The sequence below is a fragment of the Scyliorhinus canicula genome, chromosome 14, assembly GCF_902713615.1.
Source record: "Scyliorhinus canicula chromosome 14, sScyCan1.1, whole genome shotgun sequence".
NCBI lineage: Eukaryota > Metazoa > Chordata > Chondrichthyes > Carcharhiniformes > Scyliorhinidae > Scyliorhinus > Scyliorhinus canicula.
In genome coordinates, this window is record NC_052159.1 from 29,636,114 (window position 1) to 29,662,299 (window position 26,186).

General features: G+C 46.9%; 1 protein-coding gene across 1 annotated transcript in view; it reads right to left on the minus strand.

Annotated features, from left to right (window-relative positions):
* LOC119977696 (rho guanine nucleotide exchange factor 17-like) overlaps positions 1–26,186 on the minus strand; it is a 502,702-nt gene that overhangs the window by 60,176 nt on the left and 416,340 nt on the right. The window contains exons 6-11 of the mRNA XM_038818879.1: positions 24,231–24,425; positions 19,485–19,535; positions 17,293–17,402; positions 16,743–16,828; positions 10,745–10,863; positions 9,549–9,762 (exon numbers count right to left, since the gene is read on the minus strand). Of these exons, the coding sequence (XP_038674807.1) occupies positions 9,549–9,762; positions 10,745–10,863; positions 16,743–16,828; positions 17,293–17,402; positions 19,485–19,535; positions 24,231–24,425 (775 nt within the window). The remainder of the gene's footprint in view (positions 1–9,548; positions 9,763–10,744; positions 10,864–16,742; positions 16,829–17,292; positions 17,403–19,484; positions 19,536–24,230; positions 24,426–26,186) is intronic.

Consider the following 26,186-nt stretch of genomic DNA (forward strand, 5'->3'; position numbering starts at 1 on the left):
TTCTCCGCCATGCTTTCCCACATTGCCAGCTCTGCTTGCATCTTCCCTGTAGAACTTTGTCTTCTCACACGACCACTTCTGGTCCAATTCTCCAAAGACTGGAGGGGGATTTCTCCTCACTGTCTCACACTTCACCGATTTATCCAATGAAATCCGGAAAACACCGGGAGGAAAAAGTCCAAAAGTCCGTCACAGGCGGGAGCTATTAAATGTGCGACCTACTCCTCCACGGCCGCCACCTGAAGTCCTGAGGGCATGTCTTATGAAGAAAGGTTGAGGGAGCTCGGGCTTTTCTCACTGGAGCGTAGAAGGAGAGGTGACTCGATAGAGGTGTACAAGGTGATGAGAGGCATCGATAAAGTGGATAGCCAGAGACTTTCTCCCAGGGCGGAAATGGCTGTCACGACGGGACATAGTTTTAAGGTGATTGGAGAAGTTATAGGGGGGATATCAGATGTAGGTTCTTTAAACAGAGAGTGGTGGTAATGTGGAATGCACTACTAGCAGAGGTGGTGGAGTCAGAGTCATTAGGGACATGTAAGCGACTCTTGGCCTCCCTCTGCATTCTATGATTCTATGTTCTAATACATTGCATTAGCCAATGACTGACAGTTGCATTATTCCAGACAGAGCTGCTTGGTGAATTGTTCTTTGATCTTTCTGTACACATTTGAATGCTTCTTCATAACCCGACTTTGATGCTGACCACAATATTTAGAAACACTCCTGCTATGATTGACAGCCCCTCACCACATCAAAGGCGGTTAAGTGCTTCCTGCTGTGAAAAAGCAGGGGGGGCTCTGTTGGGGGTCTGATGTTGGGTCTAATGGGGGGGGGGTCTCTGTTCGGGGTCTGATGGGGGTCTTTGTTGGAGGTCTGATAGTGGGGCCTCTGTTGGGGGTATGATGGGGACACACGATTTGTGGTGTGGGGAAGAGGGGGCCTCCGATGGACTTTGGGGACACCTAGATTGCACACTTATCCCCACCACAGGGTCCACCGCGCCAGGGTCATGCTCGTAAATATCTGCACCAATCCACACCCGCATCAGTTCCGGCTGACATGCCTGGAGCATCATGGGGGCTTGCAGAATTGAGCTTCCAGCTCGTTAATCGGATGCAAATAGATTCAAATTATCTATTTACATCCTCCCACCGGTGGGGTGAGTCTGGCTCACTCCCGGGGGATCGGAGCCTGGTGTTTTCTGGCCGGTGTTCAATTCTCTGCCGGATCGGATAAACAGAGAATCTACCCCATGAGCTCCAAAGTTCTCGGTCATTTTAAATTCTAGCCCTTGTTTTCAAATCCATGGTTCATGGTCTCACTCCTCCCTAATTCAGTAATCTCCTCCAGTCCAACAACTCTCCCAGATGTCTGTACCCATCTAATTTTAGTCTCCTGCCCACCCTGATTTTTAATTGATCCATTACAGGCGGTGTGCATTCAGCGCCAAGGATCTAACACTCTGAAATTCCCTCCCTAAACTGACCACATCTCTAACTCTTTCTCTCTTCCTTTAAGATGATCTTTTAAATCTGCCTTTTTTGGCCAAGCTTTTGATCATCTGCCTTATTGTCTCCTTGGCGTCACAGTTTGCGTTGTAATGCTTCTGTGAAGAACCGTGGGACATTGCATTGTGCTAAAGGTGCTACGTAAATGCAACTTGCTGTTGCTGGCACCTCAAATTCTCACCTCAGAAGTGAGCGCAGACAGTTTTGGATAGGTAATTGTGCTGTTCCTATGCACTATCACGGTACAAGGCCTGAGCCGTACCTCCTAGGCTGCTACATGGCCATGCCCTCCGCACAACGTAGCAAGAACATCAAGTCTGTTCTGTCATTGATTACAATCAAGGCGGATCTGAATGAAAGGGTAAGCTGAAACCATCTCTGACTTCAGCATCCAAAAAGAAACCAAAAAGAAGACGCTGGAAAATCTCAGCAGGTCTGGCAGCATCTGTAGGGAGAGAAGAGAGCTAACGTTTCGAGTCCAGATTACCCTTTGTCAAAGGGTCTGACTTCAGCATGATGTAATCAGTGTAACAGTTAAAAGCACTTCAAAGAACTTCACATAGCAACAAGCAGTAAACAGAGATACATTGTGGAATGGTCTGTACCATCTCACTTTACTATGATGTGTATTCGTTATTGCTGCCATGGTATAATGTAATGCTTCATCCTGAATGAACACACGTCACCGTTTCCAGTTTCCAACCAAGTGCCAATATGTTAGGTAGTCTTCTCTGCACAGGAAAATGGAGCAAAGCATGTTAATGTCTTACCAATCACAGGTTTGTTAATGTCAATAGGGGAGTCCCCAACAGGGGCTTTCACCTCTTCCCCCACCCACCCTTTTGCTTATTTGTTTACTTTTGCTCATTTGTTTATTAGAATTATCATCACCCCAGGAAATGAGATTTTGGTTTTGTTAGTTAAATTCCCCTTGACATTATGTTTTAGTTACAGTAGCCCCACCAGCGGCTGTCATCCCCTCTCATTTCTTGTTTAATTTATTGATTTATTTTGTTTATATTAAAAGAGTTTAATTCGGGGAAAAGTTCCAGGTGACTGGGGTGCATCATCATCTCCAGGAATTATCTTCTGGTTTAGTTAGTTCGGTTTCCTGTGATGTTTTGTTTTTGTTACAGTCCCAATGGGGACTGGCATTCCTGTCCCTTTTGTCTAATTTATTGATAGTTATGGTCCTATTTAAGAGTATATGTGTGTAGGCCCCACCAGGGGCTATCAAACCTTATTTGCTTATTTGTGATTATTCGAGGTGGCACAGTGGTTAGCCCTGTTGCCTCACGATGCCGAGGGCTCGGATTCAATCCCGGTCCCGGGTCACTGTCCGTGTGGAGTGTGCACATTCTCCCCGGGTCTGCGTGGGTCTCACCCCCACAACCCAAAGATGTTCAGGGTAGGTGGATTGGACATGCTGAATTGCCCCTTCATTGGGAAAAAAAATTAATTGGGTACTTTAAATTAAAAAGTAATATAAAAATAAAAAAAATATGTTTTGTATTCTTGAGAGTGTACATAGGTGAGGATGAGGGTGCATCATCAGCCCTGGAAATAATATTTTAGTTTAATTAGTTAAGTTTCCTTCAACTTTTTAGTTTTTGATACAATGCTCCACCAGGGACTATCACCCTCTCTCAGTTTTGATCTTTTAATTGACTTTTGTTTTACCAAAAAATAAATAAATAGGGGAGCCTTCCCTGAACAGCGGGCACCACGCAGACTAGGGGGCAGCATTAGCCCCCAGAGGCACCATTTTGGTTTGGTTTTCTACATTTCCCATGATGCTTTGTTTTAGTCACAGCCCCGCAGCTCCTCCCCCTCAGGCTTTACTTATTTTGCTTTACGAATCTTTTTAATTGTTCTTCAAAAGAGATATGAATAGGGGACAATGCCCCTTTAAGGACTATCATGTGTGTCAATTTATTGATTTGTTTTTTCCATGGGTTGTCGAAAGAGCACATAAATAGGGGATAGCTGGGACACTGGGCTGTGTGGGAGGAGAGCCGTGAGATTGGACAAGTCAATAAACTCTCTCAAAAAAGAGCACCGAGTCTTGGTTTTGGTTTCACCAACCACGTTGGATCCTATCAACAAAGCTGTTGGTTTACTTGCCTGCCTGCAATACGGGCACCTAGGATAGATCAGGATAATTCAGCTTCTGTACAGGTTTGAACTGGCACGGGATTAACCTCCTGACATTGGATTGGTGTTTACAACAACAACTTGATAGAAATTCCTCTGTGTGGGATTGTAACAAAGTTGTTAACCTGTTTAAAGCTGAATGGAAGTTAATCACTTTGTTAAAACAAAAAAGAAAGGGCATCAAAGTGGCGCAACTGGTTAGCACGGTTGCCTCACGGCGCCAAGGTCCCAGGTTCGTTCTCAGCTCTGGGCCACTGTCCGTGTGGAGTCTGCACATTCTCCCCGTGTTTGCGTGGGTTTCGCCCCCACAACCCAAAAGATATGCCGGGTAGGTGGATTGGCCACTCTAAATTGCCCCTTGGATACTCTAAATTTATTTTTTTTAAAACAAGAAAAACTTGCATTCACATAATGCCACTGGCTGTCTCACAATGCTTCACAGCCAATGAAGTAATTCATGAAGTGTAATTGCTCTGCAATGTTGGAAACGTGGACTGGGATTCACTGATACCACGGGCAAGTATTGCACCGGCGTCAAAACCGGCGCGAACGACGCCGGCGTCAACAGGCCTCCAGGCTCTGTAATTCTCCTCTTCTTCGGGGGCTAGAATGGCGCCGGAGCAGTGCACAGAGTGCTGTATGCTGCTCTGGTGCCGAAAGCCAGCCCTACACGGCCGGCTCATGCGCGCCACGGCCGTCCCCGCGCCGGCGCGGAGCAACATGTCGCCGACTGAACAGCGGGCCCGCCCGGCAAGAGGTAGGCCCCCTCCAAATTGCGACCGCCCATCGATCGGAAGCCCCCGATCACGGGCCTGGACCCCTTGGAGGCCTCCCCCCCGGAGTCAGATCCCCTGCGCACCCCCCCCCCCCAAACCAGGACGTCCACATTCGCCGCCAGGTGTGAACCACGCCTGCGGGACTCGGCTGAACTCGGCAGGAGTTTGGCCTGTCGCACGCGGGGAATCACTGCGGGGGCCTATTTCAGCAGCCCCCGACTGGTGCCGTGGCGACTACGCAGGCGCGATTGGTGCTGATTCTCTGGTCACTGGAGAATCGGCCGCCCGGAGTCGGAGTGGCGTGGCGGGATTCTCCCGTCCCCCCGGCGATTCTCCGACCTGGCGCAGGCTTGGAGAATCCGGCCGTGGCTACCAATTGGTACACAGTAGTAGCTCTCACAAACAGCAACGTGATAATGACCAGAAAATCTGCTTTTTGTGATGTTTATAGAATCCTTACAGTGCAAAGAGGCCATTTGGCCCATCAAATCTGCACCGACCCTCTGAAATAGCAGCCTACCTAGGCCAACACCCTATCCCCGTAACCCCACCTAACCTTTTGGGCTATTTAGCATTGCCAATCCACCTAACCTGCACATCTTTGGGCCGTGGGAGGAGACCAGGGCATCCGGAGGAAACCCGTGCAGACAGGGGGAGAAAGTACAGACTCCGCACAGTCACCCAAGGCAGGAATTGAACCAGGGTCCCTGACACTATAAGGTGATAACCACTGTGCCATTGGGGGAGGCAGTAACAAAGTGGTATTGTCGCTGCACTAGTAATCCAGAGACCCAAAGTCATGCTCTGGGGACCTGGGTTCGAATCCCGCCATGGCAGATGGTGAAATTTGAATTCAATTAAAAATCAGAAATTAAAAGTCTAATGATGAACATGAAACTATTGTCGAATGTCGTAAAATCCCATCTGGTTCACTAATGTCCTTTAGGGAAGTAAATCTACCGTCCTCACCTGGTCTGGCCTACGTGTGACTCCAGATCCACAGCATTGTGGTTAACTCTTAAATGCCCTCAGGGAAGGGCAATAAATGCTGGCCCAGCTAGCGATGCCCACATCCCATGAACGAACAAGGAAAACAAAAATGTGCTGATTGGGGGATGCTTCAAAATGGTGCCATGGGTTCTTTCACATCCAGCCGCGCAAGTAGATGGGGCCTTGGTTTAGCATGTCACCTCCGACATTGCGGAATTCCCTCAGTACTGCACTGAAATCTCAGCCTTGATTTCTGAGCTCAAGTTCTGGAGCCAGAGCCTTGAGACTCAAGAGACAAGAGTGCAACCGAATAGGCCTTGGCTGACAGTTATCAATAAAGAGAGAAGCGCCCCTCAAATATTTATAAAACTCACCAAAAATATTTCCCAATACTTGAGACGGATTTAGGTGCCACTTATTTTCTTTCACATAAAATTTTATCAGCTACGCAGGAGAAAGAAATAATCCAGAGAAAGCTGAATATATATTTAAGCTAATCTGTCAAGTAACAATTTAAAGAAAACACTAATAGGGGCAGCACGGTAGTATAGTGGTTAGCACTGTTGCTTCACAGCTTCAGGGTCCCAGGTTCGATTCCTGGCTTGGGTCACCGTCTGTGTGGAGTCTGCACGTTCTCCCCGTGTCTGCGTGTGTTTCCTCCGGGTGCTCCAGTTTCCTCCCACAAATCCTAAAAGATGTGCTGTTAGGTAATTTGGACATTCTGAATTCTCCCTCCGTGTACCCGAACAAGCGTCGGAATGTGGCGACTAGGGGCTTTTCACAGTACATAGAACATAGAACATAGAACGATACAGCGCAGTACAGGCCCTTCGGCCCTCGATGTTGCACCGACATGGAAAAAATCTAAAGGCCATCTAACCCACACTATGCCCTTATCATCCATATGCTTATCCAATAAATTTTTTAATGCCCTCAATGTTGGCGAGTTCACTACTGTTGCAGGTAGGGCATTCCACGGCCTCACCACTCTTTGCGTAAAAAACCCACCTCTGACCTCTGTCCTATATCTATTACCCCTCAATTTAAGGCTATGTCCCCTCGTGCTAGCCACCTCCATCCGCGGGAGAAGGCTCTCGCTGTCCACCCTATCTAACCCTCTGATCATTTTGTATGCCTCTTAACCTTCTTCTCTCTAACGAAAACAACCTCAAGTCCATCAGCCTTTCCTCATAAGATCTTCCCTCCATACCAGGCAACATCCTGGTAAATCTCCTCTGCACCCGTTCCAAAGCTTCCACGTCCTTCCTATAATGAGGCGACCAGAACTGTACGCAATATTCCAAATGCGGCCGTACTAGAGTTTTGTACAACTGCAACATGACCTCATGGCTCCGGAACTCAATCCCTCTACCAATAAAGGCCAAGACACCATAGGCCTTCTTCACAACCCTATCAACCTGGGTGGCAACTTTCAGGGATCTATGTACATGGACACCGAGATCCCTCTGCTCATCCACACTACCAAGAATTTTACCATTAGCCAAATATTCCGCATTTCTGTTATTCTTTCCAAAGTGAATCACCTCACACTTCTCCACATTAAACTCCATTTGCCACCTCTCAGCCCAGCTCTGCAGCTTATCTATGTCCCTCTGTAACCTGTAACATCCTTCCGCACTGTCTACAACTCCACCGACTTTAGTGTCGTCTGCAAATTTACTCACCCATCCTTCTGCGCCCTCCTCTAGGTCATTTATAAAAATGACAAACAGCAACGGCCCCAGAACAGATCCTTGTGGTACGCCACTCGTAACTGAACTCCATTCTGAACATTTCCCATCAACTACCACTCTCTGTCTTCTTTCAACTAGCCAATTTCTGATCCACATCTCTAAATCACCCTCAATCCCCAGCCTCCGTATTTTCTGCAATAGCCGACCGTGGGGAACCTTATCAAATGCTTTACTGAAATCCATATACACCACATCAACTGCTCTACCCTCGTCTACCTGTTCAGTCACCGTCTCAAAGAACTCGATAAGGTTTGTGAGGCATGACCTACCCTTCACAAAACCATGCTGACTGTCCCTAATCATATTATTCCTATCTAGATGATTATAAATCGTATCTTTTATAATCCTCTCCAAGACTTTACCCACCACAGACGTTAGGCTCACCGGCCTATAGTTACCGGGGTTATCTCTACTCCCCTTCTTGAACAAAGGGACCACATTTGCTATCCTCCAGTCCTCTGGCACTATTCCTGTAGCCAATGATGACCTAAAAATCAAAGCCAAAGGCTCAGCAATCTCTTCCCTGGCTTCCCAGAGAATCCTAGGATAAATCCCATCCGGCCCCGGGGGCTTATCTATTTTCACATTGTCCAAAATTGCCAACACTTCTTCCCTACGCACCTCAATGCCATCTATTCTAATAGCCTGGGTCTCAGCATTCTCCTCCACAGTATTATCTTTTTCTTGAGTGAATACTGACGAAAAATATTCATTTAGTATCTCGCTTATCTCCTCAGCCTCCACACACAACTTCCCACCACTGTCCTTGACTGGCCCTACTCTTACCCTAGTCATTCTTTTATTCCTGACATACCTATAGAAAGCTTTTGGGTTTTCCTTGATCCTACCTGCCAAAGACTTCTCATGTCCCCTCCTTGCTCGTCTCAGCTCTCTCATTAGATCCTTCCTCGCTTCCTTGTAACTATCAAGCGCCCCAACTGAAACTTCACGCCTCATCTTCACATAGGCCTCCTTCTTCCTCTTAACAAGAGATTCCACTTCTTTGGTAAACCACGGTTCCCTCGCTCGACCCCTTCCTCCCTGCCTGACTGGTACGTACTTATCAAGAACATGCAATAGCTGTTCCTTGAACAAGCTCCACATATCCAGTGTGCCGAACCCTTGCAGCCTACTTCTCCAACCAACACATCCTAAGTCATGTCTAATGGCATCATAATTGCCCTTCCCCCAGCTATAACTCTTGCCCTGCGGGGTATACTTATCCCTTTCCATCACTAACGTAAAGGTCACCGAATTGTGGTCACTGTTTCCAAAGTGCTCACCTACCTCCAGATCTAACACCTGGCCTGGTTCATTACCCAAAACCAAATCCAATGTGGCCTCGCCTCTTGTTGGCCTGTCAACATATTGTGTCAGGAAACCCTCCTGCACACATTGTACAAAGAATGACCCATCTAATGTACTCGAACTATATCTTTTCCAGTCAATATTTGGAAAGTTAAAGTCTCCCATAACAACTACCCTGTTACTTTCGCTCTTTTCCAGAATCATCTTCGCCATCCTTTCCTCTACATCCCTAGAACTATTAGGTGGCCTATAGAAAACTCCCAACAGGGTGACCTCTCCTTTCCTGTTTCTAACCTCAGCCCATACTACCTCAGAAGAAGAGTCCCCATCTAGCATCCTTTCCGCCACCGTAATACTGTCCTTGACTAGCAGCGCCACACCTCCCCCTCTTTTGCCCCCTTCTCTGAGCTTACTAAAACACCTAAACCCCGGAACCTGCAACAACCATTCCTGTCCCTGCTCTATCCATGTCTCTGAAATGGCCACAACATCGAAGTCCCAGGTACCAACCCATGCTGCCAGTTCCCCTACCTTATTTCGTATACTCCTGGCATTGAAGTAGACACACTTCAAACCACCTACCTGAACACTGGTACCCTCCTGCGAAGTCAAATCTGTGCTCCTGACCTCTATACTCTCAATCTCCCGTACCCCAAAACTACAATCCAGGTTCCCATGCTTCTGCTGAATTAGTTTAAACCCCCCCAAAGAGCACTAACAAATCTCCCCCCCAGGATATTGGTGCCCCTCAGGTTCAGATGTAGACCATCCTGTCTATAGAGGTCCCACCTTCCCCAGAAAGAGCCCCAGTTATCCAGAAATCTGAATCCCTCCCGCCTGCACCATCCCTGTAGCCACGTGTTTAATTGCTCTCTCTCCCTATTCCTCATCTCACTATCACGTGGCACGGGCAACAACCCAGAGATAACAACTCTGTTTGTTCTTCATTGCAGTGTTAATGTAAGCCTACTTGTGACAATAAAGATTATTAAATTAATTAAAACAAGGTCTTTTCCCCAATGCATATTATTTTGAATATTGTTTGCACATTTTACCTAATTTCTTCTTGGTCTCCTCAAATGTCTGTTCAAAACCAGCTCGTGCGTCAATACTACTGAATTCAAAGATGAATGTTTCACTTCCATCAGCTGTTGCGGCTGTTAGTTCAACTTTTGTGAGTGGAAACATTGTGCTGACTGCGATTGACTGCTTCTCAGAGAGCTCCCGATTCACAGATGCCATCAGGTCCTTAATCACGTCGTCCAGGCTCTGGCGAGAGGAAAGGAGAATGCATATTCTGCTTATTTGTGAATTAGGAAACTGGCATTAAGCAACAAAATTTGACTCAGTACTGTGAAAATGGTTATTCCAATGCAGTCAAGGATATCGCCATTGGTACTTCAGCAGTCAGACATCACTTGAATTGAGTGCAAGGGCTGTCACGTAGACATAAAGGATATAAGGAGCTCTGATGCCCACGTGCAAAGCCATGAACTCAAGTGAACCCTACCGCCCAGTGAAATATGTGCTCTGTCCAGCTGATACCTCCCTTCCATACAGAAAATGATAAGTGTGCACTGTAGGCTGCCTCATGTTACCGATGTCTCCTCCAGCAGCATGCAAGGATCCAGTACCATGAAAGCTTTCTGCAGTGGCACCCTTTGCTTCTATTTGAAAGAGCTATCCCTCTTCCAGATCCCATCCGACGGTAGATGGGGACAGCTTGACTTGGCATTCCCCCACCAGTTACAGCGCCCATGCGCATCACGGACAGCCACCTACATCGGGCAAATTGCGCCAACTACGGAAGGCAATTGCAAAGGCCCGAGTTAAAATGTATTCTGGCTTTTCCAGTCATTTCAAAGCTCCTCTAATTTCAGGCAAAGTGATTACAAGAGGCAGCTGCAAAGTTAGGAGTTCAGGCAGCTTCAATCAGCCGTTTGCACTGTTAACTATAAGTTGCTGCAACTTGTTGTGGTTTTATAATGGGAATTGTATAGCTTGAATACAAGCAATAAAAGAAACCCCCAACCTTATACTACCCTCACAGTGGAAGTTCTATTTCTTTCTGGCTGTGATGGTAGCACTGATGGGGAGGTTTATGATCAGTTAGATAAAAGTCACTGTCATTGTGCCATGCCTATGAAGAGAATTCACCAGTCCAGTAAGGAACCTGTAGATTCTGGCTTATAAATTCATTTTAGATCATCTCTTTAGAAAGTCACCATTTACATGCCATCAGTCCCCGTACCTGATGTGAAATGCTGAGTGTCTCTGCCAATGTGCTAATCTGACTCAAGATACTGAAATCTTCCTCCAGTCGATTGAGAGTCTTCTGGATGTTTTCCCGGTTTGTGGCTTGGGATGTCCCTACAACACACAGAGCAGATTCAAATCAGAATTAGAATGAGAGTATTATGTGCCATCTTTAACACGGTAAACTGTCCCCAAAAGTTTCATAGGATCATTATCGGACAAAAGCTGATGGCAAGCTGAAGAAGCGGCATGGAGGCACAGTGGTTGGCACTGCTGCCCCACAGCGCCAGGGACCCAGGTTTGATTCTGACCTTGGGTGTGGAGTTTGCATGTTCTCCCCGTGTCTCCGTGGGTTTCCTCCGGGCACTCTGATTTCCTCCCACAGTTCAAAGATGTGCAGGTCGGCCATGGATTGGCCATGCTAAATTGCCCCTTAGTGGTGTGCAGGTTAGGTTACGTGGTTGCAGGGGTAGGAAGGGAGACTAGGCCTAGGTAGGGTGCTCTTTCGGAGGGTCAGCGCTAACTCAATGGGCCAAAGGGCCTCCTTCTGCACTGCAGGGTTCTATGTTTCTATGAAAGAGCCATTTCAGGCATTGTGATCAAAAGGTTGAGCAGCATTTTAAAGGAGGAACTCGAGAGAAATGGGAGGCGGAGGACAATTCCATGGCTTAGGGTCGAGATGGCTGAAGGCATAGCGACCACTGATGGGTGAATAAAGTGGGGGAGTTCACAAGAGGCCATTGTGGAAGGAAAGCGGAGGTCTGTAGGAAATTCTTTGCAACCAATGAAGGCAGTGAAAGACAGAATCTAATCATTGCTTTATAATATGTGTACCCGAATGGGCGCAGGAATGTGGCGACTAGGGGCTTTTCACAGTAACTTCACTGCAGTGTAATGTAAACCTGCTTGTGACAATAAAACATTATTATTATTATTATTATAGTATATGAGTACCAATCCAGTACAATCTGGCCTATGAGTCAATTCCATTTATTTATTACATGAAAAGGCTCCAAAACCCACTGAACATCACCCATGAGCACAACAGGATGCTATTGCCTTCAAATTGGTATACTTCAATGTTACACTTGTTTGTCAATAGCTCTGAAACCCGTGCCCATGGGTTATTCAAGGATCTACAGCAATTTTACGTTGGAAAAGGAAGCTAAACCTCTCAAGATAAGTCTCCTTTCTTTTTTAAAAATAAATTTAGAGTACCCAATTATTTTTTTCCAATTAAGGGGCAATTTAGCATGGCCAATCGACCTACCCTGCACATCCTTTGGATTGTCGGGGTGAAACCCACACAAACATGGGGAGAATGTGCAAAATTCACACGGACAGTGACCCAGGGCTGGGACTCGAACCCTGGTCCTCAGCGCCATAGGCAGCAGTGCTAACCACTGCACCACCATTACTTAAGATAAGTAATGCCAAACAAATTCACCAAAAAAAAATTGGAAACAAATGAGTAAGTCTTAATTGTATCAGAAACATTTCTTGGTAAATGTGCAAATAGATAAACAACATAAGAACATAAGAACTAGGAGCAGGAGTAGGCCATCTGGCCCCTCGAGCCGGCTCCACCATTCAATGAGATCATGGCTGATCTTTTGCGGACTCAGCTCCACTTTCCGGCCTGAACACCATAACCCTTAATCCCTTTATTCTTCAAAAAACTATCTATCTTTACCTTAAAAACATTTAATGAAGGAGCCTCAACTGCTTCACTGGGCAAGGAATTTCATAGATTCACAACCCTTTGGGTGAAGAGGTTCCTCCTAAATTCAGTCCTAAATCTACTTCCCCTTATTTTGAGGCTATGCCCCCTAGCTCTGCTTTCACCCGTCAGTGGAAACAACCTGCCCGCATCTATCCTATCTATTCCCTTCATACTTTTATATGTTTCTATAAGACCCCCCTCATCCTTCTAAATTCCAACGAGTACAGTCCCAGTCTACTCAACCTCTCCTTGTAATCCAACCCCTTCAACTCTGGGATTAACCTAGTGAATCTCCTCTTCACACCCTCCAGTGCCAGTACGTCCTTTCTCAAGTAAGGAGACCAAAACTGAACACAATACTCCAGGTGTGGCCTCACTAACACCTTATACAATTGCAGCATAACTTCCCTAGTCTTAAACTCCATCCTTCTAGCAATGAAGGACAAAATTCCATTTGCCTTCTTAATCACCTGTTGCACCTGTAAACCAACTTTCTGTGACTCATGCACTAGCACACCCAGGTCTCTCTGCACAGCAGCATGCTTTAATATTTTATTGTTTAAATAATAATCCCGTTTGCTGTTATTCCTACCAAAATGGATAACCTCACATTTGTCAACATTGTATTCCATCTGCCAGACCCTAGCCCATTGACTTAACCTATCCAAATCCCTCTGCAGACTTCCAGTATCCTCTGCACTTTTCGCTTTACCACTCATCTTAGTGTCATCTGCAAACTTGGACACATTGCCCTTGGTCCCCAACTCCAAATCATCTATGTAAATTGTGAACAATTGTGGGCCCAACACGGATCCCTGAGGGACACCACTAGCTACTGATTGCCAACCAGAGAAACACCCATTAATCCCCACTCTTTGCTTTCTATTCATTAACCAATCCTCTATCCATGCTACTACTTTATCCTTAATGCCATGCATCTTTATCTTATGCAGCAGCCTTTTGTGTGGTACCTTGTCAAAAGCTTTCTGGAAATCCAGATATACCACATCTATTGGCTCCCCGTTATCCACTGCACTGGTAATGTCCTCAAAACATTCCACTAAATTAGTTAGGCACGACCTGCCCTTTATGAACCCATGCTGCGTCTGCCCAATGGGACAATTTCTATCCAGATGCCTCGCTATTTCAATATGTGGCATTAGTTCTTGACATGATCTATGTCTCCAGTTCAATTTGAATTAATGAACAATATCATGATGCCAGATTTAATGAGTTGGGCAGATAGACAAATTAAAATGGACTCGGTTAATTCAAGCACTTTTTGTGCCTCTAATGGGAGTGGGTGAATAAGGTTCTTTCGAGCTAGGAATGTTTCTAAACACCTGTCTGGAAAGATCTTGGGAAATCTTGACATAATACCTCTGTGACTCCAAAGATGCCTTAGAAACCAGCTGGCCTGTTTTGTTCTGTCATTGGGGTAACTGGGAAGTTTGCTCCTGTTACTCCTGACAAAGCTAAATAAAATAAAAAAATTTAGAGTACCCAATTCATTTTTTACAATTAAGGGGCAATTTAGCGTGGCCAATCCACCTAGCCTGCACATCCTTTGGGTTGTGGGGGTGAAACCCACGCAAACACGGGGAGAATGTGCAAACTCCACACGGACAGTGACCCAGAGCCGGGATCGAACCTGGGACCTGCCGCCATGAGGCAGCAGTGCTAACCACTGCGCCATCGTGCTACCCTGTTTGATAATATGTTCATAACTTGCAAATTGAGGTAAGGGAGATAGCATTTAGATCATAGAATTTACAATGCAGAAGGAGGCCATTCGGCCCATCGAGTCTGCACTCTTGGAAAGAGCACCCTACCCAAGGTCAACACCTCCACCCTAACCCCATAACCCAGTAACCCCACCCAACACTAAGGGCAATTTTGGACACTAAGGGCAATTTATCATGACCAATCCACCTAACCTGCACACCTTTGGACTGTGGGAGGAAACCGGAGCACCCGGAGGAAACCCACGCACACACAGGGAGGATGTGCAGACTCCGCACAGACAGTGACTCAGGCCGGAATTGAACCTGGGACCCTGGAGCTTTGAAGCAATTATGCTATCCACAATGCTACCGTGCTGTCTGAGCTTTGAGTCAATTTGCTTTATGATACATGTGTACTTGTGTGGATAGATATGGTTGTGCAGTGGGTCGTACACCAAACAAGATTAGGCCATTCAGTCCCTTGAGCTGCTCTGTCATTCAATAAGGTCATTCATGATGTGATACTGGCCTCAACTGCACGTTCCGCCTCCCCTCAATAACCTTTGATTCCCTTGTTAGTCAATAATCTGTCTATCTCTGCCTTAACAATATTAAATGGCCCTGCGGGAGAGTTCCAAAGATTCATGACCCTTTGAGAGTAACAAATTCTTCATATCTCTGTCGTTAATGGGAGGCCCCTTATTATTAAACTGTGTCCCCGAATTCCAATCTCGCCCACGGGGGGAAACATACTTTCCTCATCCACCCTGTCAAGTCCCCATATACGTCCCAAGAAGATCACCTCTCTACTCCAATGTGCAGGCCCCATCTGCCAAACCTTTCCTCGCAAGATAAGCCCCCAGCCCAGGAATCCGGCGAGCCCCTGCCCACGAGCCAGAAGCTCCGAGAAGCTCCAGAAATTGATGATCTTGGAAGGTTGGTCCATAACGCGGCAAAGCAGGTTATTTGTCAACCTGCAAATCCTTCCAACATGCCTGTGCCAAAGGAAGCAGGAGAGACTCCTGGTCAGGCATGCTTGATGTAGAGAAGGACCCCTCAAGCTATAGTACCTGGCGAGTGATCAGTTCCATCAGAAACTAGCTATGGAAAACAGACATGAGCATGTGCTTCGTCCGCCTCATGTGCCTCTAGATGCGGGAAGTCTAAGTCTGTATTTGTGTGCTGTGATGCAAATGTGAGTTTCCCACTGACAGAAAGCCTAATAAGAGCCTAATGGTGCTGCTTGTGGAAAGTTCATTGCGCCAGCTTTAGGATCAATAATAATGTAACCCCTATCCTCGAGAAGGTTCCAGCTTTAGTTTATAGTAAACTTTACAAGAAATCTATCAGGTTTCACCAAGAGAAAAAGGCCTGAATTTTCCGAATTGCCTCCTGCCATTTGAAGAGTCAGCGGGGAAAACCTCCGCACAGACTTTGACTGCCCCGCAACCCGCATTAGGGGCTGGTTTAGCACAGTGGTCTAAACAGCTGACTTGTAACGCAGAACAACTCCAACAGCGTGGGTTCAATTCCCGTACCGGCCTCCCCGAACAGGCGCCGGAATGTGGTGACTAGGAGCTTTTCACAGTAACTTCATTGAAGCCTACCTGTGATAATAAGCGATTATTGTTATTAACCAATTTAGGCTTTACTGAGCACTGGCAGAGGAAAAGGTAAATGTAAGGGGTCCCGGGCCGAGGAGGCAAGGAGGTAGCAAGTGAGGTGGGGATGCGATCGGTGTCTCGGAGAGAGGCCGAGGGGAGAGGGAGATCTGAAGGGAAGGGCATCCACCCCAATCAGAACGGGGTTTTTGATGGAGGCACCCCCACATTTCCGGCCCAAGATCCACGCCCTCGCCCCACAGCATTCACAAGGGAGGGAAAGAAGGAAAAGATGGAGGGAGATGCAGAAAAGGAGAGAAAAGAAACAGAAAGTATAGTGAGGCAGAGAAAAGAGGAAACAGTACAGAAGCAGATAGGGCGAGACATAGACCCAGCAACACAAACAGCAGAGACATTAACGAGAGGGATCATATTGTTTAACCACGATGTGCAAGGCCACCGGTTTTACTGAAAACCTCTATACTTTGGCTCAATTGGGTTTCAGAATTTTCTGTTTATTTTAGATTTGAATATTGGATCTGCGAAGCAACTGATTTGTTGTCTACTGCACGGATGCCTGATACTCCAATCAGATTAAAAACTCCAAATGGTTGCTGAATCCTTTGGAAATCTCAGAAGGCACTTGGTGAACCCTTGCCCTGTTGGTTTGTGCGCCTGTTTACAACAGAATTAGCAGTAAACCTTTAGTATCAAAAATAAAAAACTGGCCTGAGTGTCCAATCTTTCTCCCTGAGCTCGCCCTCGGTTCCTATGTCTCTCTCGTCCGTCTTAGTCTACTTATCGCAGGCAAATTTTGGCTCCCTGCAGCCACCTCAGGGATTGGGAACATATTAAGAAAGCTTTTTGAACACTCATATTTATAAGTAAGCATTACATATTAGCAGGATATATTACTGGCAACCAATACCGCAACATTTCATAGACCTTTTACGATATCCAAGTCTTCCAGAGGAAGTTTCCAGAGGAACTTGTACTTGCTTGCAGTGTCAATCACACTCCCCACTGTGTATCTATTAGAATGAAAAGAGTTAATGGTTGTTAAACCGAACAATATAGGTTAAGGTACGAGGATCCAGGTAACAGTACTCTAACACATGTTAGAATTAATAAGGGATGATTTGCAAAGTGTGACCTGCTGTGGGGTGGGAACCCGGCCCACCAGCTGTGCCTTTCGGAGGTCACAGGCACTGTATACTTGGAAAATCAACCCAAAATACACACTGCAAGATAACCAGAGTTTGGATGATAGCATAGATATTCTTTTGCCTTGCCCACTCTCAGCACATACAGGAAAGTTGCTCTTTGTCATTGTTTTGGAAAATTCCAACAAAGGAGAATTCTGGCCCATATCTATAGCATTATTTTAAGTCTTGATTAACTTCATCAAGCCTTTTAATCCAGCAAAAGGCAAAACACTTAGCCGACAAGAAACATTCAAGTAAACATTCCTGCTCAAGAGAGGCTGCATACTCACAAGCTCATAGAACTCCGCCGTAGTGAGCCTGTTTTACGTTTCAGAGTAGTGCAAATCAAGAGATCAGTAAACAGAAAGAGCGAGCGTTCCTTCTTGCTGCTTACGGTTTTCTGTGTGTGAAAAAATGGCAAAACAGGAATAATGAGTGTGACAAGATGATTTTGGCGTCACATTTCAGATGACGTTCGGAGAATCATGATTTTTCAAGATGGTTTCAAGCAGTTGTAACTTTATGGGAATATCCTTGATTTTTTTCCCAATGAGTCGCCAATCAGTCAGCTAGATTCATCCACCTGTACATCATCAACATTAAGCTGGTCTTCAATGGTGCGTAAATGGGTGATGGAGGGAGGAGGGGCGGCGTGGAAAAGAATGGAGATGGTGTCATGTAGAGGTACGAGCCTGGGTGCCATGGTAACGGCACCATTGCCGCTCTCCCCTAAGGTTTACCACGATCCCGGTGGTGGTGGCGACCCTAAGAATCTGGGGACAGTGGAACCGGCATCGGAAGGAAACAGGGGGCTCGATGGAGGCTCCACTGGGTGGCAACCATCGGTTCATCCCGGGGAACAAGGATGGGGGATTTAGCGGGTGGCAAAGGGCGGGCATCAGCAAATTGAGGGACCTGTTTATTGGCGGGAGGTTTGCGGGCCTGGGGGAACTGGAAGATAAATTTGGCCTTCCCCAAGGGAATATGTTCAGATACTTGCAGGTAAAGGCGTTTGCTAGGCGACAGGTAGAGGGATTCCCTCTGCTGCCGTCGCGGGGGATGATGGACAGAGTGCTTTCGGGGGTGTGGGTCGGAGAGGGGAAGGTGTCTATAAGGTAATGCAGGAGGTGGAGGAGTCGTCAGTGGAGGAGCTGAAGGCTAAATGGGAGGAGGAACTTGGGGAGCAGATAGAGGACGGGACTTGGACGGATGCCTTGGAGAGAGTCAACTCTTCCTCCTCATGTGCGAGGCTTAGTCTCATCCAATTTAAGGTGCTGCACCGGGCCCACATGTCCGGGACTAGGATGAGTAGGTGCTTTGGGGGTGAGGACAGGTGCACCAGATGTTCGGGGAGTCCAGCGAACCACGCCCATATGTTCTGGGCATGCCCAGCACTGGAAGAATTCTGGAAGGGGGTGGCGGGGACGGTGTCGAGGGTGGTTGGATCCAGGGTCAAACCAGGGTGGGGACTCGCGATTTTTGGAGTTGCGGTAGAGCCGGGAGTGCAGGAGGCGAAAGAGGCCGGTGTCCTGGCCTTTGCGTCCCTAGTAGCCCAATGAAGGATTCTGCTACAGTGGAAGGATGCAAGGCCCCCAAGCGTGGAGACCTGGATCAGTGACATGGCGGGATTTATAAAATTGGAAAGGGTCAAATTTGCCCTGAGAGGATCAATACAAGGGTTCTATAAACAATGGCAGCCTTTTCTGGACTTCCTTGCTCAAATATAGGTACCTTGGTCAATAGCAGCAGCAACCCGGGGGTGGGGTGGGGTTGTTCCTTATTGTAGTGTCTATTCTGTAACTTTAAATTGTGTTAATTTGCGTTGTTGTTAAAATGCTGTGTTGTTCATGGAGGTGGGGCGAATATTTATGATTGTTAATATTATTGTTATTTTTGGTATTTTACTATGGTGCGTTATTGTTGTATAAATTCAAAATTTTTCAATAAAAATTATTTCAAACAAAAAAAAACATTAAGCTGGTCTTCTGTCACTGATGTCCATGTCTTCAGGATGAGAGCACTGTCTCTTTGATCTCAACGTTTGTCAGTCTGCAGGCAGGGGAACTGGGCCAGAGTTGCTGGGGGAGGGCACTGTGGGTGTTGGAAAGCAAGTGAATAACCTGGTAACGGGTGGCACCGACCTTCCGAACTTCATGACAATTAATGATCTATTTCTAGCCAATCAGCTGGCCAAATTGACAGCCTTGCTAATAGCTGGGATTGAAAACTAGTGGCAGGAAGTCTCAGGAGGTTGGGGCTGTCGCTAAAGTATATTTAAAAATATTATTCCACTGTACAGGAGTTTCACCATCGTTTACTTTCTTCTTTACTCTAGACAGATGCCTCCTTCCACTCCAAGGTGGTCCTGCCTAATGAATTTATTTTCAAACCACAAAATTAATCTCCTTGAATGCCTTTCCCTTCAGCTGTTCCTTATTCCTTTTAAAAAAACAAGAATGGCAAAGTTGGAAATAGTTCTTACCACTTCAGTCACCATCTCCTGCCTTAAGAATTTTCTGTGGGGAACCAGGAGCTGCGGAACAAGGTTAGAAAATGCACTGTTACACCACTGAGAAACTGGGATAAAGTGAAATATAGATTTGGCAATTATGATAAGACACGGTTCTCAGATTATTGCACCTCTCAAGAGGTCAGGGAAAAGTAAAAATTGGAAACAGGAGTAGGCCATTCAGCTCTTGAGAGCGTTCTGCCACTCAGTGAAGGCAAGGCTGTTCTGTATCGTGACCCCTCTCTCCACTTCCCTGACTTGCTTCTACATCTCTTAGCGAATATCTAGCAATCTCAAATTTCAAATGGTTCACTCAGCCTGCATATATTGCGTTTTTGTTTGGGGTGTGTGGCAGTGCACCCTCACCCTTGGGTTTCCCGGAGCTGAGAGGCCGGAGAATTCCCACCCCTGGTCTTAGGCATGTCGCTGCAGTACCTCTTCCAGCCACGGCAGCGCTGTGCCTGAAGGGTCTGGAGGGTAGGTTGAAGAGGTTGGGCCTGTTGTCCTTGGAGAGAAGACCAAGAGAAAATTTCGATAGAGATGCTCAAAACCATGGGGGGTGTGTGAGTGGACCAGCACCCGTGACAATAACAAAGTGCATCAGGTACTGCTAGGGGCAGCAGAGCTAATGAGTGGCCTTCTTTCTGCACAGATGCTGTCAGACCTGTTGAGATTGTCCGGTTTTTTTCCTGATTTTCTTTATGATTCCAGCATCCTCAGTAATTTTCTTTAAAATTATTAAAGAGAAAGAGGTTGAGGTAAAAATGTTGTGCAATTTCAAGAAGGACTTAGATATAACTCTTGAGGCTATAGGGATCAAGGGATATGGGAGGGAAGGCAAGATTAGGGTATTGAACTTGATGATCAGCCACCATCATAAAGAATGGCGGAGCAGGCTCAAAGGGCAGATGGTCTCCTCTTGCTTCTATTTTCTATGGAGGGCAGGCAGTGCTGGGAAGGGCAGTGGTCACCTCTGCCCTGAAGGGCCAATCCTGTCAGTGTGAGGGGACAGTATATCTGTGTGAGGAGACAGTGTGACCCTGTGTGAGGGGCAGCGTGACCCTGTGTGAGGAGACAGTGTGACCCTGTGTGAGGGGCAGCGTGATCCTGTGTGAGGGGCAGTGTGACCCTGTGTGAGGGTCAGCGTGACCTAGTGTGAGGGTCAGCGTGACCCTGTGTGCGGGGCAGCGTGACCCTGTGTGAGAGGCAGAGTGACCCTGTGTGCGGGGCAGCGTGACCCTGTGTGAGGGGCAGCGTGACCTTGTGTGAGGGTCAGCGTGACCCTGTGTGAGGGGCAGCGTGACCCTGTGTGAGAGGCAGCGTGACCCTGTGTGAGAGGCAGCGTGACCCTGTGTGAGGGTCAGCGTGACCCTGTGTGAGGGGCAGCGTGACCCTGTGTGAGGGGCAGCGTGACCCAGTGTGAGGGTCAGCGTGACCTTGTGTGAGGGTCAGCGTGGCCCTGTGTGAGGGGCAGTGTGACCCTGTGTGAGAGGCAGTGTGACCCTGTGTGAGGGTCAGCGTGACCCTGTGTGAGGGTCAGTGTGACCCTGTGTGCGGGGCAGCGTGACCCTGTGTGAGGGGCAGCGTGACCTTGTGTGAGGGGCAGCGTGACCCTGTGTGATAGTCAGCATGACCCTGTGTGCGGGGCAGCGTGACCCTGTGTGAGGGGCAGTGTGACCCTGTGTGAGAGGCAGTGTGACCCTGTGTGAGAGGCAGTGTGACCCTGTGTGAGGGGCAGTGTGACCCTGTGTGAGGGGCAGTGTGACCCTGTGTGAGGGGCAGTGTGACCCTGTGTGAGAGGCAGCGTGACCCTGTGTGAGGGTCAGCGCGACCCTGTGTGAGGGGCAGTGTGACCCTTTGTGAGGGTCAGCATGACCCTGTGTGAGGAGTAGCGTGACCCTGTGTGAGGGTCAGAGTGACCCTGTGTGAGGGGCAGAGTGACCCTGTGTGAGGGGACCGTGTGTCACCCATGAGGGGACAGTGAGTGTCCATGGTTGGGATTTTGCACCCCCGGCGACATAAGATCTCGCGAGAGACCAAATAGGCAGATTCCGCTGGTGAGATCTCACGACCTGATGGTCCCTGCTCTCCCGCCAGTGATGTAATGTAGTTCACACCCAGGACGATCAGGAACCTCAGTTAAATACATTACCATGTCATTAGCGGGCTTCCCCGCTGTATCTTCACCACCCCACTCCCAGCATTGGTTTACACCAGGTGAAGAGCAACCTGAGCCAGGTGAGGAGACCACGCTGGGGCACATATAGAACATAAGAACTATGATGTGGAGATGCCGGCGTTGGACTGGGGTGAGCACAGTAAGAAGTCTTACAACAACCAGGTTAAAGTCCAACAGGTTTGATTCAAACACGAGCTTTCGGAGCGCAGCTCCTTCCTCAGGTGAAGGAGGAAGGAGATGCGCTCCGAAAGCTCGTGTTTGAATCAAACCTTTTGGACTTTAACCTGGTGTTGTAAGACTTCTTACAATAAGAACTATGAGCAGGATTCAGCCCCTTAAACTCACTCCGCCATTCAGTACAATCATAACTGTTCTCATCTCAGCCCCATCGCCACCTTCCTGCCCGTTCCCTATAACCCTTCATCTCGCTATTAATTAAAAGCTATCCATCTCCATGTTAAATTTATTTAGTGTTCTGACGTCCATTGTATTCTGGGTAGGGATTCATGACCCTTTGAGTTAAGTAATTCCTCCCCATTTTGGTTATAAATCTGCCACCCCTAAGCCTAAAACTATGTGCTCTTGTTCTACAAAGTCCAACAAGGGGAAGCATCCGCTCCACGTCTACCCTATCAACCTTTAGCATCTTATATATCTCAATTAGATCTCTTCTCATTCTTCGGAAAGCCTAAACTGCTCAATCTCTCTTCATTAAACATGTCCTTCAACATGCGTATGGATCTGTGTCAAGGTTCAATTCTATTGGTCTGGTGTAGTTAAGGAGCTCGAGAGGATATTTGACAGGGTCTTAGAATTTGATCCTTTGTTCCTAATTCTGGGCCTTCCAGATAGGAAAGTTATTGACGTTAATGAAAAAAGGCTGTAGAACATCCTGGCTGGATTCTCTGCTCCGTCACATTTCTGCCCCGACTGGCCCACATTACGCCAGCTGGTCAATGGGGGTTTCCCATTGTGGGGCAGACCCATGCCGTCGGAAAACCCCCGGGGCGCCGACAAAACAGAGAATCACGTTGGCGGAGAATCCCGTCCCTTAACCTTTTTTTGCAGTTTGTGAAAATATCCTCTGCTCCTGGACATGTATCCTTCAATTCATAACTGGCATAAAATAGTCATGGAATGTATTCCTGACGTCTGTGATCCGTTCTAAGTCTGACGCATTCCGTAAAGTTTGGGACCCCTATCTCAAATATATAGGCTCCGCTTTGTCTGCAAGGTATCCCAAGAGCCAGTTTGCAAGTCGTGATCCTGTTGTACATAAAGGTGGGCAGCTTGATATATTATCCTGTCTTGTTTATATGGCCTTATCCTCTTTCTCCCCCATTTTCTGATTGATGCGGTGTTAGCTCTTAAGGACCATTGTTCTGAATTTATCCTGTATTGCTTGTTTTTACATTTGCAGAATTATTTGTTCTGTACTGTACCAGCTGTGCTTTGAAACTTTTGTTGCGATATTTGTAAAAGGTAATAAAAATATATATATATAAAATACAAGTCCTTCATTCCTTGAATCAACCTAGTGAACCTTCTCTGAACCGGCTCCAGTGAATTTACGTCCTTCCTCAAGTAAGGGGTCCAAAACTGTGTGCAGTACTCCAGATGTGGTCTCACCAAAGCCCTGTACAGTACAGTACAGCTCAGTACAGTACAGCAATAGTACAGGAAAGTACAGTCCCTGAGGGGAGCGGGACAGGCCATTCCACTGCCAATGAGAGGTTTCTGCTGGGGCGGTCCGAGGGGGGGGGGGGGGGGGGGGGCAGGAAACGTGCATGGGCGAGACGGGTCCCCCCCCCCCCCCCCCCCCATTTACGTGGGCGGGAGGTGTTCCCTGTATGCGTGGGCAGAGGGGTCTAGATGTTCGTTGTGTGGGGTTCTTTGTTTTTATTTTTGTGCTGGAGACTGGGCGGGGCGCACCGATCTCTGGAAAGCCAATGTTGCTGGCCAGGCGGTTCCCGCCAGCGTGATGGCATGCACCACATCTTGAGCATCTTTTTTTGTCATAATGCTGGAAAATATGGTGGGAAAAGCTACCTCATGAATTGAGTCTTTCTTTCTTCTTTCTATCTTTATTCTCAAATTTGTGGCTGACATTAACACCGCAATGAAGTTACTGTGAAAAGCCCTTAGTCGCCACATTCCGACGCCTGCCCGGGTACACAGAGGGAGAATTCAGAATGTCCAAATGACCTAACAGCACGTCTTTCGGGACCTCTGGGAGGAAACCGGAGCACCCGGAGGAAACCGACGCAGACACGGGGAGAACGTGCAGACTCAAAGCAGACAGTGACCCAAGCCGGGAATCGAACCTGGGACCCTGCTGCTGTGAAGCCATTGTGCTAACCACTACGCTACCGTGCTACCCAGTCTTAATGAAACTGCCCAAAACTGAAGCAGAGCAGATATGAACTGAGGAAATCCTACTCCGTATACTTTATGCAAACCAGAAAATATTGTAAGATGTTAAGTCACCTCGATAAACATTAATGTGGTTCACAGTTTGTGACCGTTTAGAAAAGTTATACCTCTTCATGGATCCGCACATCCATCATGCCTTCTATGTGGGATTCTATCTCTTGCAGGACTCGAGCCTCTTTCTCTGCCTCCTCTGCATTTTTCTTTCCCTTGTTTATCCTTTCAGCTAGCAACTTAATGTAACGCTGTGCTGCGAGCAGGCATGGGTGATCCGGGTGGTCATCAGGAGTGTGTTTCAGTAGATCCTGTCATACAGAAAACAACATTCAGTCACTGGTTAGAGATGAATAAGCCACCATCTATCTCACATAGTTGGATAGATTTGAGCCCAATAGCTTCAGCGATATATTTTCTGGCAAATGTCTGAACAATGCTTACAATAGTTACTGTGAGGTGAGAAGTGGTTTTACGTCACAGCGAGTATTACTGATCCTACAGCACATAATCAATGATCTGTAAACAATATAATGATGAACATGAGTGAGGGGAAGTTGGTATTATTAGCTAATAAATGGTCAATGCACTCAGAAATTAATCTTTCATCCACTATTCAAAGTGTGGACTACCATAGAAACAGGTTCAGCATTTGGTCACCAACATTGACAAGTGTTTTGCATTCAGAGGACTCCTGCACTAGCCATCTGGTCCTCTTTAGACACCGGTCACTCGTCCCCTCTCTGCCAGAAAAATCTTAAGCAACAAGGCGACCCACCTCTACAAATGTGCTGTTCACACAGTCTCAGCCTCATGGATGTGCCACAGTAACAGCAGCTGCCGCTAAAGCTCTGAAAGTTGGAGCCTGAGCTCCTGCAGCTAATGCCACTTCCTTCACATTGTTCATTTGGTACATGAGAAGCCTCCTGGAGTTCCCACATGGAACAGGATATGCATTCCAGAAGCTGAAATATGCCGCCATGCATCTATGTGGTATTCCTTACGTAAAATTGTTTAAACAATAATTTTAGTCCTGTAGATTAATTAGTTTATTAAATTAGTAAGTAATTACAGATTCTTAGCTCTGAATCCGACAGATCTCCCCACATTAAAGAACAAATAGAAAACTGCAATATTCACCAACCAATCACCTACATATTGTCCTCCGACAATATTTGAAGTTTTAAAATTTGTTATTACAGTGCTATCTCTCTCTGCTCCTTTTATCTCTGCTGTGTTGATGGGCCTCCAGCTGTTCCCATACTACTTGCTCTGCAATTCCTTTTCCACCATTTTACTCACAGTCCTCCAGCAGTGCTCTCTCTCTCTCCACTACTCCTTTTGTCACCAGTGCGCCCTCAGGCAGCCCACTGTTATCTCTCTCCCTTTGCCCATCCTTTTATCTCTGCTGTCCTCTCTCTCTCACTCTCCCTGTTCTTTGTATCTCTGCTGTGCTCTCGGACCTCCCACTGTCCTGAGAGTGCCCTTTCTCCCTCTCGCTGCTGCTCATTTTATCTGTGCTGCGCTCACAGATCTCTCGCTGCTCTCACGTAACCCTCTCTGCTGTTTTACCCGGCTGTACCTATGGGCCTCCTGCTGATCTTGTACTGCTTTTTCTTTCTTTCCCTCTCCACTTTGCTTTAATGTTCCCCATTGTTCTCCTGGTTAAGATTTGTGTCTCACAGGTTCATTGTCATCAAAATTGTTCTGTTGCCGAATGTTGTTTTTTTTTTACCAAATTGTTGCTAGCGAATTGCAATACAGATAAAAATGTGCTCTGATCTTACATCTGAACTTGTCACGTGAAAGGCATCATTACTGTACAACTGAACTCCATCAAAATTAAGCCCAGTTACAGACTGATGCTGTCCATTGCCTGGGTCACCTATTTTGATACCGAAGCACTGAGTTCATGAAAGTTCACAATGTGATCTCTGACATTAGCCTGTAAAGAGTAATAATAGTTGGTCTCGGAATCACAGGCTAGGAAACAGAGGGAAAATTGGTCTGGGTTTGGGTTTTAAATTGCTGTTCAGGGATTCTGTCAGAATATCATCCAGCAGAGCAGAGCT